This window comes from Plectropomus leopardus, chromosome 5, assembly GCF_026936395.1.
Source record: "Plectropomus leopardus strain MGB_pleo_1.0 chromosome 5, ASM2693639v1, whole genome shotgun sequence".
Classification (NCBI taxonomy): domain Eukaryota; kingdom Metazoa; phylum Chordata; class Actinopteri; order Perciformes; family Serranidae; genus Plectropomus; species Plectropomus leopardus.
The window spans coordinates 21,665,507-21,677,319 of record NC_142180.1 but is presented as its reverse complement, the minus strand read 5'-3'; the positions used below and the strand labels follow the sequence as shown (position 1 = coordinate 21,677,319).

Genomic DNA, 11,813 nt, shown 5'->3' with positions numbered 1-11,813 from the left:
AAAATGTGAGCATGAGTGTGTGAGAGGAACAGAGGGGGCAGGGGGTACAGCCGGGACGCTGAGCAGTGCCACCGAAGCCTCAGAAACAGGACCTGCAGATTACATGAGCTCAGGCAAAAACTAAAATCTGGTTGGTAAGGGGAATCGAGTGATGACGAAGAGCAGGAAAATGTGATGGTGTGAGAGTTCAGACGTGCTGGAAACTTTCATCAGAGCATCTGGGAAGCTGAGGAGGAAAGGAGGACGTATATAAAAGATAACCACAGCAGCACTCTGTTCACTCAATCATCAGCTAGCACCAGAGGTAAGTTCAACAAAACGCTGGTTAACAAAGTGCTAATACTGACTTACTTAATTGTAACATACTTTTTGAAGATAATGTGGAAGGAAGATAAGGATAACAGCTTGTATAATCTATGGCAATCTATGGTATTGTAAAAAGTACAACTTTTTATAAATAATTCAACCTTGATTTTGTTAAATTACGTTATGTTTTTTCCTGTGTAAAGTATAATACTGACTTTCTGACTCTAGATTGCACTGAATTTAGTTCAAGTTTTTGTTAAAAAATGTTTATTGTGGATAACTTAAGTCTTAACGCTGTTAGATAAAGTGGTGGTCAAAAACCTTTTATATAAAACAAAAACCTACTTGACTGGCTTGACTGCTGCTCTCTGGCAATACAGTGCCCCACTTTGCTAGTTCAGTCTTTTCATGACAGACAAAGTGCTGATCTTTCAACTCTGGCAAGAGAGAAAAAAAAAATCAAAGCAATTAATGGTGAACTGGAAATGCTTTAGCCATTACAGTGTGCAGCAGAACGTTCCAGGTTGTCCCAGTCAAGAGCAGACAGTGGTTTTAGTTGGACTGGGATGTTATAACATATACCACAGAGGAAACATGGTTTAGCTGTCAGGCTTTGTTGATTTTGTGTCTGGAAGCTGTGATGCTACAATGTGTCTGAAAACTACAAAAGCTGTTTAAAATCTATTGTTCCTGATAGTGTTTTCTTTTAACAAGGTAATGTTTTCACTGCAACACAGGCAATAGGAGAAATTTATAAGAAGATAACACTCAAATGATAACTAACTAGTAGTTTTCAGTTGTTTTTTTAAAATCAGAGACATATTCCTGTCTTAAATATACTGAACAAACATATATATGCAACACTTTTGTTTTTGCTCCCATTTTTCATGAGCTGAACTCAAAGATCTAAAACATTTTCTATACACAAAAGACACATTTCTCTCAAATATTGTTCACAAATCTGTCTAAATCTGTGTTAGTGAGCACTTCTCCTTTGCCGAGATAATCCATCCCACCTCACAGGTGTGGCATATCAAGATGCTGATTAGAAAGCATGATTATTGCACAGGTGTGCCTTAGGCTGGCCACAATAAAAGGCCACTCTAAAATGTGCAGCGTTGCTTTACTGGGGGGGTCAGAACTGGCATGCCAACTGACATCTACTGTTTGTAAAATCCTGTCTATGGATAAATACCCCACATAACCCCACTTCAAAAAATGTGAACTTTCCCTTAAATGTTGCAGCAGTTAAAGGTGGAGCTTATTATAACTACTTTATATGCAGCTGGTAACTTATGTTATAACAGTATATCATAATTTATTAGTTGATTCATGTTATGTTAATAGTCTAAATTTGTATGTAACTAGCGACTACAGTTATCTAACAAATATGGTGCCGTAAAAGTACAATGTTTGCCTCCAAAATGTAGAGTAATATAAGTATAAAGTAAAGTTAAAGTACTTCGGCAAAGTACAAGTATGACAAACTTGTACTTATGTGCAGTATAAAGAACATGTTTTTAAAAAGCACAGTAATAACATTTTATTAACAATGAAAACATTATTTCTCCTCTCACAGGACTTATCCACCACTTATTGAATGAGAGTAAACATAGGAACAAAACAGCTCTGACGCACCTGGATGAGTTTTATGAGCCTCTATCCTCCTCAAAGAAAGAAAGAAAGAAAGTGAAAAAAAAATAAATCTGGTACCTCTGTGGCTGAGCTCATTTTAGGGACATACTGGTCTCTTTAGAAACTTACTTCCTCGGAAAGACTCTCTCTGCACCCTAATACACCTCAGCCTCTGAGAAACAACTCATGCTTGCCAACCTTAGGTTGCAGAACTTTAAATGGATTTGTACGGAGAAGCAGGTCATTATGTTGGCACAGCTTCGCCTTTGGAGCCTGCTGTGCCATCACAAACACTGAGCACAGCCTTTGCCACAGACTCAAACATGTGCAGGCAGTCCCTCATGTTTGGATGCACTGTAGACACAACAAAGAGATCATTTTTGCATGTGGCAGCAAACCAAAGACCATGCCCATATTCAGAGTATACTCTGTGGTTTTGGGAATTTACTTTTTATAGAACAATATGTGGCAAACTTTATATTTCAGTGCCTACAAATGCTGTTGAACCCAAATACTGAATGCATGGTTTTAATCCCAAAAGGCTACTAAGCATGGTGATTATACCAGCCAACCCTTTTGGCAATGTTGATGGGCAACGCTCCTAGCCACAGGCAGCAAAGTACAGCACTGGATCAATTTATGCAAATGTCTCCTTTTCGGTTTAAACAAGAATGCTGAGGCTGCAACATGTAGGCACTGTTACTAATTAGAGTTGCCTTCAGCTTAACTGCCTTATTTTGGTGATTTAAAGTGCAGAGAATCCCGAGTTTGTGGCTGTTCTTTCAGTAAGAGGAGAAAAAAACAAACCAAAGTCTCTCTCTCTTACTGTCTGATCCAATCTCAGAGAGCAGTTCCCTTCATGAGCAAGAGTAGCAAGAATATCCCTAATATTGTAAAACAAGCAATTCTGTGATTTCAAATTTAAATCAGAATCACTTTTCAGAGCTCCAAATATGTTTTTTAGTTAATTTCAGTGCTTTATCTCGAATGTTTTGTGTTACTTTAATTGGACTGCATTTGGAATGCATTTCCTGTTATGCATCAAGATAGCATCTTTTACTACGCACTTCCTGCATGGTAAATGAATGTTTTTCAAACACCACACAACGATTTGTGACACAGACATTCTGTAAAATGTAAAGTAATATCATTTATGTATCTTAGACTTGACTCCAGTCCTCCAGCGCCACCGAGGGCATGAAAAATGTTCACATGCTGAGTGAAAGTACTCCCAGTGACTAGTTAACTGACTTGGACATGTAATATTGATTAAGTATTTAGCATTAAATGAAAATGACATGTTCACAAAGCCGTTTGTCATCTATGTAAATCTGATACAAGATTTATAGCCAACCTTGACTGTAACATAGCCATTTCTTTTGTTCTAGGGTAAATAATGGACCTGACCCCGACCCTTCATGTGCTCCTACTTCTCTGTTTCATCAACGCTGTTGTTCAGGCATGCCCGGATGGATGCAAATGTCATGACACCAAAATACTCTGCAGTGGTCTTTCGGACTTCCCCACAACTGTGCCGTCATCCACCACAGGCCTCTACTTCTCCAATTGCAGTATCTACTTCCTGAAACCAGAGGATCTGGCTGATTTTGCTAATGCCCTTGGCATCTTTGTGATTAAGGACACTGTTTTAAGGGAAGTGCGCACTGGCACATTTGATTCCACTCCAAACATAGGTGCCTTAGCGTTTACCACCACTGAGCTGCAGGATCTCCCCGAGGCCTTGTTCCAACATCTTAAGAGCCTTGAGTCTCTGAATCTGAAGAGCAACAAGCTCCTGGTACTCCGCCCTAACTGGTTTGCCCCATTGACACAGCTGAAACTCCTTGACCTCAGTAAGAACTTTTTCACTTCTGTACCCGTGGAAACATTTCACCCTCTTACTGAGTTGCAGTACCTTATGCTCTCTGGAAACAATATCAGTCAACTACCAAGTGAGACATTCAAAGGTCTTACTAAGGTAAAAACCTTACGGCTTAACAAAAACTCGCTAAAGGAACTTCCCCTGGGCATTTTTGATGACCTTGGAGACCTGGAGGAACTATCTCTACATGATAATCTAATCACTCATCTCCATCGTAACATCTTCTCCAAGACTTCAAAACTCCAAAAGCTGTTCCTCTCTAACAACAGGCTCACATCTCTTCCACAAGGGATCTTATTAAACCTGCCCTTGCTTTCCCAGATCTCTCTGTATGAAAACCAGCTGGAGAGTCTGGGACCAGGGGTGTTTGGGCCCATGCCGTTGCACGAGTTGTGGCTGTATGACAACAAACTGAAGCATGTGGAGGATGACACATTCAGGAACCTGACACAGTTGCGTCTCCTTGTGCTCAGTCGCAACCAGATTAGCTCTGTATCCATAAGGGCCTTTGAAGGGTTGGAGCAGCTGGGAGAGGTATCACTTCACACCAATCTGCTCACAACCCTTCAAGCTGGGACTTTCCAAGGTCTGCCCAGGCTGGTCAACATTTCCCTGGAGCACAACTTCATCAGCTCCCTCCCTGTGGGTTTTCTCAAGGGACTGAGCAACCTGGGGCAGATAGACTTGCAAAATAACTCCCTTCCCAACCTGCCACAGGAGAGTCTAGATGCCCTCAGTGCAGCAAGGGAAGTTCTCTTGCAGCAGAACCCCTGGAAGTGTGACAAGGATATTCTGCCACTAAGAGACTGGCTGACAAGGCACCCATCCAAAACCAACCAAACTCTTGTGGTCTGTGAAACACCTCTCAGTCTGACTGGTGAGGTCATTGCTCTGCTGGCAGATGAGAACTTCCTGCCTCTCAGCTCAACAGAGGAGCCCATGTTGACCTCAACAGAGAAAAGGAGGAAACCCCAAACTCCCCCAACAAGACGAAGTACTCCCTCACCGGCTGTCAAGACCACCCCCACTTCAGAGCACGAGGAGGTCACTGGCAGTGGACAAGGGGAGAAGGGAACAGTTTCTAATGATACTTCAATCATCCTAATCGTCATCGCAGTAGTGGCCACTGTTATCATCAGCACTGTCATTATCAGCTGTGTGTGCTGGAAGAGGAACAAGAAAGGCAGGGGAAATATAGGCCGCAGAAATAAGAACTCTGTGCTGTAGATTAGACCACCCAATATTAGCAACCCAAGAACTTTTAAAGCCAAGGGAAAATGCTCACTGATTACTGTGGTTTACTCGGAAAATGTGGAGCCCAGGATTGATTTTAGAGCCTCAAAGGCAACAGACAGGATCACTTCAGCTCCATTCAGATCAGCTAGAACAAACAAGTTAACCTTTGAATTTGTTAGCTTCTTTAATGATCAAATTTACCAGCCAGTATTTAAATTCATGTATGCTGTAAGAAGAGAACGGACATTGTATGTACTAACGGTAAAAGAAACACCCACATTGCCATCTTGTGGGCAAAGTGGACATTTTGGTGAATGTAAAATCTGATGCACTGAAACAGTGTTTTTTAATTATAGAATTAAGGCTGCATTCAGTATTGGGGTTTTTTTCCTTCATTTTTCAGTATTAATAATTGCAGCTTGACAATGGCTTTTTGTGCTAACAACAATACATTTAGGAGACAGTTTTACTTTTTGTTGCAAAATGGCTATCATTACATAATCAGACATGGTATTTTGACTCAGCTGTAACACAATTCATTCAGTGGTTTTTAACTTGACAATGCAAAATGCTACTGCTATATGTTGAATAAATGCACTACTCTTAGTGGGAGCAATCTTATATTGTGCTAATCATTTACTGATCTAAGTGGAATTACATGCAAGCGTACCCTTATCTACACATTATTCAGGAGGAGGTTATATGAGTTAATCCATAATTATAGATTAGGTTATAACTACAAGTCATCACTGAATGCCTCCACAAACCAGTCAAGCTGCAGTTAACATCCATGTCTGTCCAGACTCTTAAGTAGCCAGTACAGTTGACAATGCTTCAAATGTGGATGTTGCTGCAAAGAGGCTACAAAATCTAAAATGTGGATGCTTCATAGACATCTTCTCCCCAGCAGTTCAGAAGATCTATACAATCACCATCATTTCACCCAAAAGTAGTGCTACCAATTCTGTATCCAGCCACATCACTCCACCTCTGTTTTTGAGTTATGATGCTGAGCAGTGGCCAAAAAGTGTTTTGCAGATCATTATTATGTCACAGTAAAGTTGACCTTTTGGATATGAAATGCCATCACTTCATAATTTTATTCCATAAAACACTTATGTGAAATTTTGTCAAAATAAGTGTTTCAACTCTTGAGTTATGGCAAATTACATGACACAGTGACCTCTGACTTTTCACCACTAAAATCTAATCCATTCTTGAGTCAAAGTGGATGTTTGTGCCAAATTTGAGGAATTCCCTCAAGGCCTTCTTAAAATATCACATTCATGAGAATGAGATGGATACAGGGTCACAGTGACCTTGACCTTGACCATAAAAATCAAATCAGTCTATTGTTGAGTCATTTGAAGAAATTCCCTCAAGGCAATCTTTAGATATTCCATTCACGAGATGGGACGGACAAACAGACAGGCAGGCAGGCAGACAACCCAAAAAACATAATTTCTCTGGTCATGGCTATTACTATGGTGTGGAGATAGAAAAACGTATATTGACATACTGTATCATACCTTAAAAGAAAAGGGAAAAACGACTTCAACACATCTAAAAGTAATAAGATTATGTTAGTTATACGGCATGTTATGGCCTACTTTTTGCATAATGATGATCATACTGTGATCACTGAGAGGTTATTAGCAGTATTTTAAATCACCAGTATGTTTCTGATTATGCTGATTGTGCCAATTCAACTTGTGGGATGTCCAGGAGAACAAAAGGAAGTTTAGACTAAGTAGGTGTTGGTGTTGAATTCACAGAAATCTGAATTATTGTTTTCATAAACTGAGAGTACTGGAGTGATGGTATAAATCCGAGACACTTTTTACCAGCTAATCATCTAACCAGTGTCTACTTTCCTCTCCACTAAATCCATTATATATAAACGACTGCCATCTAATGGAAGGAAGTCAGAATAATGTTCAAAACATCTGGCAAAAATCCAAATACTCCACCCACTGCTTTGCTTGCAATTACTGATACCAACCAAAACAAAATAGTTCGAAATGCTGTAAAGTATGTCTAATTGTTGCCTGACTATAATAATGTTCTTGGAAGGAAGTGAAAAGAAAACATAATCAACAAACTGAAGGTAGACACATGCAAGATAGAGGTGTCTGAATTTCCTGATATGGGAACAGTTGCAAATTTTCAAAATGATGGTTATCAATATTCCAGCTTTAATCTGTTGTTTATATAGTTTAGGTGAATACACTAATATATAACACATTAAATGTTAGTTACTTTTAGTCAGAGGTAAAAACATAATCAAATCTAAAATTAACATTCATTTCATTTGTGTGCAGTGATGGCAGAAGGCACTTGCCTTTTGCCTTTTGAAGGCACTGTATTTTAATCTACATATTCATAATATTGAAAATAAAAAGTTTGTAGATGCTGCTGAAATGTCACTGCTTATAGGAATTGAGATTTTGTTTTTTTTTTAAAGCAACAACTTTCCGTCTGCTCTTATCTGAAGTTGCAGAAGTGTGTTACACCACGCCTCACATGGGATGTAATACATTGGAGACCTGCTGGCTGACATTGATACAAACGATAACTAGTGAGACTGGGCTTGTTTGTGTCTCCTCACTGCTACAACAACTTCCTGAAACAGGAAATAATAAGGTAGGTTTCTGGCATTTGACCGTAAACAGAATGTAGATTTAATGGCAACTTGACATAGCAAAGCATTTTATGGCGCTATTGATACTATTTGATATTGATAATACTATTAAGAGAAAGAAAAATCGTACTGCATTCTAAGTTGTATACATTGTCCAAGTAGAATTTACTCAGTTTTATGAATTATCACTTTTTTTTTTAAGTGAATGAACATGTCCAGAGGAGAAATCATCGTTCTTATTTTGTCTTTATTGTTTGAGTCTTCATCATCTCAACAACAATGTGAAAAGGAGACAGACTGCCCCAAAGAGAACCAGAATGTTTTCAGTTCAACTACGACAGAAATCCCACGCTTCCTGAAACCAGGTGTGACAGAGGTTTTCTTTGTGGATAGCCAGATTCAAACAATCCCCAAAGAAGCCTTTGCTGAAAACCCCCAGCTTGAAAAGGTGGATTTCATGAACACTGGCACGACATCCATCGAGCTGGGAGCTTTTGAAGGTTTGGTAAACCTCAAGCATATTGAGATCTCCAGCACTCCATTAAAGTTGATCCCAGTCGGAGTCTTTAAGGACCTCAGCAACCTCGAGAAGATTGTACTGAAGCTAAACAAGCTCCGAAGCCTGGAGAAAGGCTTGTTTGACGGCCTTGAAAAATTACAAGAGCTCCAGCTGCATTCGAATGCGATCGAAACGATTGAAGACGGGACCTTTGATGGACTTGAGAACCTTAAATACCTTCATTTGGCTAGAAACAATCTCTCTGCTTTATCTGTCGACTGGTTCTCAAAGCTAAACAAACTGCAGATACTACGGCTTTATGAGAATCAGCTGACCACCATTCCTGAAGAGATTTTTCAAAACTTGCCAAACTTGAAAGAAATTGGCTTGCATGGAAACAAGATAGCAGAATTGTCACCTAATCTATTTCCTCATAAAGACAAACTAAACAAGCTCTTATTGGATAGCAATCTTCTGACTAGTTTACCTGAAGGATTCTTCGTTGGCTTCACTCAGCTTAAAACACTGACCCTACACAAGAATACACTCACAAGTCTACCGCCTGTACTTTTTGGAGAAATGCCTAAACTTACACAGTTAAGCTTCAGTCAGAACAATCTCAGCACTCTTCCCAGAGGAATATTCAGCCCGCTGAAGAAAGTCAAGAAGTTAGATCTGTCTAAGAATCAGTTTGTCACTTTGAATGCTGAATACTTTGAAGGCCCTGAGAAGCTCACAGACCTGAATCTGCAGAACAACAAGATAAAGTCGCTGGACGCAGATGTGTTTGGAAAGCTACAATCACTGACCACGCTCAAGCTAGCTCACAACAACCTCCAGACACTTCCTGGGGATATTTTTGAGACTTTACCAAAACTAAAAATACTTTACCTCAATGACAACCCTTGGCACTGTGACTGTAATCTGATAGAGCTTCACCTTTGGATAAAGGCAAACTCTGAAAAGATTGTGTCTCCTGCTGTCTGTGAGTATCCAGAGAATCTTAAAGGGCAAGAAATCAAATTATTAACAGAGGATCAATTAATCTGCCCCACCCTTCCCCCTACAACCACCATCACCACAATTACTCCCACAACAACCACGACTCTCCCAACTACAGAACCAACAACCACCATTCTTACTACCCCGACAACAACACCCACCACTTTGACAACCACAACTTCACCCCCCACAACTACCACGACTCTCCCAACTACAGAACCGACAACCACCATTCTTACTACCACAACAACACTTCCAACAACACCAACCACCACTTTGCCAATCACCACTACAGTCCCAACAACCACCACACTACCAACCACAGAACCAACAACAACCACTCTTACTACAACCACAACTACTACAACACCAACCACTATTCTGCCAACCACCACACCTGTCACCACACTCCCAACCACAGAGCTAACTACCACCACACCTACAACAACCACAACTACCACGACACAAACAACCACTTTACCAACTACAGCTATAACGACCACCTCTTTGTCCACAACATTGTTAACCACAACCACCACAACAATAACAACAACTACCACAGCACTAACAACCACAATATCGACAACTGCACCCAGAACCACACGCACAACCACAATAACAATAACCACACCCACAACAACAATAACAACAACCACACCAACAACCACGACAGCAACTACCACACCAACAACCACAATAACAACAACCACACCAACAACCACTATGACAACAACTCCACCAACGACCACCACCACCACAACTACGCCCACAACTACTAAGACCACGACGACACCTTCAACAACTATGCCAACAACAACCACCCTCCCAACTACCCAAACAACTACGCATCCTCTACAAACCACTCCAGTGATCTTCACCTGTCCCATGAAGCCGGTCACTCAGGAGCCATCACCTTCCTTCATGCATAACTACAGAAACAAAATTCAGGGGTGCAAATCTCAGCTGATGATGTACACCGTATTGCTGGTGGTGGAAATCACCTGCACACTGGCTCTGGCTAAGTTTACCCTGTCTCTTTACCGCCTGCTGCAGCACAGGGAGAGGATGAACCAGAGGGTCAAACTCACCAGCTTCTCCTACAGGAGAGAGGTCATCCTCAGACCTCTATGAGAGGCACAGACTGAAGGACAGCACTTTAGAGGAGTTCACTCTTGTTATGCCAATGATGATAAATAAGCACATCAGCAGCCGTATGACCTGCCAAAGCCTCCCTAAGTAATATGTTGAACACCTATTTGCTCATATAAAGGCTAGCATGTAGCACTTAAAAAGACAGTTACAAGCTGCTCAGCTCTGTACTCACCGACCATATAATGTGGACTTTAAACGTATTTTCAATCTGAGAAGCATTCACTTGCAATGTGCTGTTATGTGTAGTTTTATCTTGTGTGTTTTGTATGTGGTGTGCTTTTTTATGTAGCTGTATGTTGCATTGTCTGTCTTGTGTTTTCTTCTTTATATCACTTTATATCGTGCTATTGTGGGTATTGCTTGTTTTATGTGGGTTTTTTTTTTTTTCTTTGGTGCAACTTTATATTGTCATGTCATTGTGCAGTGTCTATGTTCAGACCTGCTCAGGAACTGCAAATGAAAATTTGCTCCAAGCTATAATCTGGTACAGTGCATCAAATTGTAACATTTATGATTTAAACTGTACATGGCCCCTTTTAAGTAAATAAGTATATTAAGAGATACATGTTTGAAAAAAGTTTGACAAAATATCAACAAAAGTAATCATGTTACTGATCACATGCTTTAGCAGGTTGTATTTACCCTGTGGAAATGTCTCCATGTATCAGTGAGGAAAGATCTGGAATTTTTATTTATTTATTTACTTATTGCCAATGATTTCTGAAATATATATTTTTTGTCAGCGTTAAAAAGTGTAACACGCATAATGCATTGTACAATGATTAAAAATGTTTTGGTATAACTGATATCCAGGCACTTGGTCACAATAAATCCTCTCTTACAGCAGGGGGAGACAAAGATCCACAGGACCTCATTTTCTGTCTCATTCACAGAAAACACTGGGAGCTTTGGAAGCTTTATCTAGCACTATCTGAAATTGGTGAGCAAGGCTCTACAATTTAAATGACATCCTTGTAGATTGAATATAATGCATGAGCATGTTAAGTCTGCTCATGTTCAGATATTAAGTTTTTCTTTTATTTTAAAGAAGGAATCATATGATGTTACTTACTAAATAGTGAAATTATTTCCACAAGTTCTAAATGGATCTTTTAAACTAAAAAAAACAACATATCCCACAGGTCAATTCATAAAGTGGAAAACACTGAGCAGGGGTGTGGGACTGGGATTTCTGTTTGGTAGGGTTTTCTGCCTGATAACTGAAGGTCAAATACATTAATTAGGCCTTTTAGCAGAGAGAGAGAATGGTAGACCAAATTAATTAAGTCTGTGTCAGCATGTGTGTGGGTTTGTATAGATTTGTGTGGGAGATAATAAGCGAACTGAAAACTAAAATTCCCTTAAAACATGGTTTGGAACAGCAGTAGACAACTTGCATCACCAGGGCTGCACGATGGCTCTGAAGCCCCTCTCCAGTGGCTTTGATGAAGAAAATGTAT

At 40.0% G+C, this 11,813-nt stretch overlaps 2 protein-coding genes across 3 annotated transcripts; both read left to right on the top strand.

The window, feature by feature from the left end:
- Positions 1-5,680, top strand: lrrc15 (leucine rich repeat containing 15). The gene is made up of 2 exons (XM_088077728.1): positions 1-304; positions 3,330-5,680. Exon 2 carries the CDS (start codon positions 3,338-3,340, stop codon positions 5,048-5,050), a length of 1,713 nt encoding a protein of 570 aa, XP_087933854.1. The 5' UTR covers positions 1-304; positions 3,330-3,337; the 3' UTR covers positions 5,051-5,680.
- A 1,887-nt stretch (positions 5,681-7,567) lies between these two features.
- LOC121938520 (uncharacterized) lies at positions 7,568-11,215 on the top strand. Of its 2 annotated transcripts, none has more exons than XM_088077724.1 (2): positions 7,568-7,702; positions 7,960-11,215. In XM_088077724.1, exons 1-2 carry the CDS (start codon positions 7,583-7,585, stop codon positions 10,330-10,332), a joined length of 2,493 nt encoding a protein of 830 aa, XP_087933850.1. In that variant the 5' UTR covers positions 7,568-7,582; the 3' UTR covers positions 10,333-11,215. The 2 variants fall into 2 exon arrangements, with proteins under 2 accessions (XP_087933850.1, XP_087933851.1); XM_088077725.1 differs by having other exon boundaries at positions 7,633-7,702; positions 7,903-11,215.
- The last annotated feature ends 598 nt before the right edge of the window (positions 11,216-11,813 follow it).

Coding starts and splice junctions, on each gene's coding strand:
- lrrc15 (XM_088077728.1), top strand. CDS start 3,338: ATGGACCTGACCCCGACCCTTCATGTGCTCCTACTTCTCTGTTTCATC.
- LOC121938520 (XM_088077724.1), top strand. CDS start 7,583: ATGGGATGTAATACATTGGAGACCTGCTGGCTGACATTGATACAAACG. Junction 7,703..7,959: donor CTGAAACAGGAAATAATAAG/GTAGGTTTCTGG, acceptor TTATTGTTTGAG/TCTTCATCATCTCAACAACA.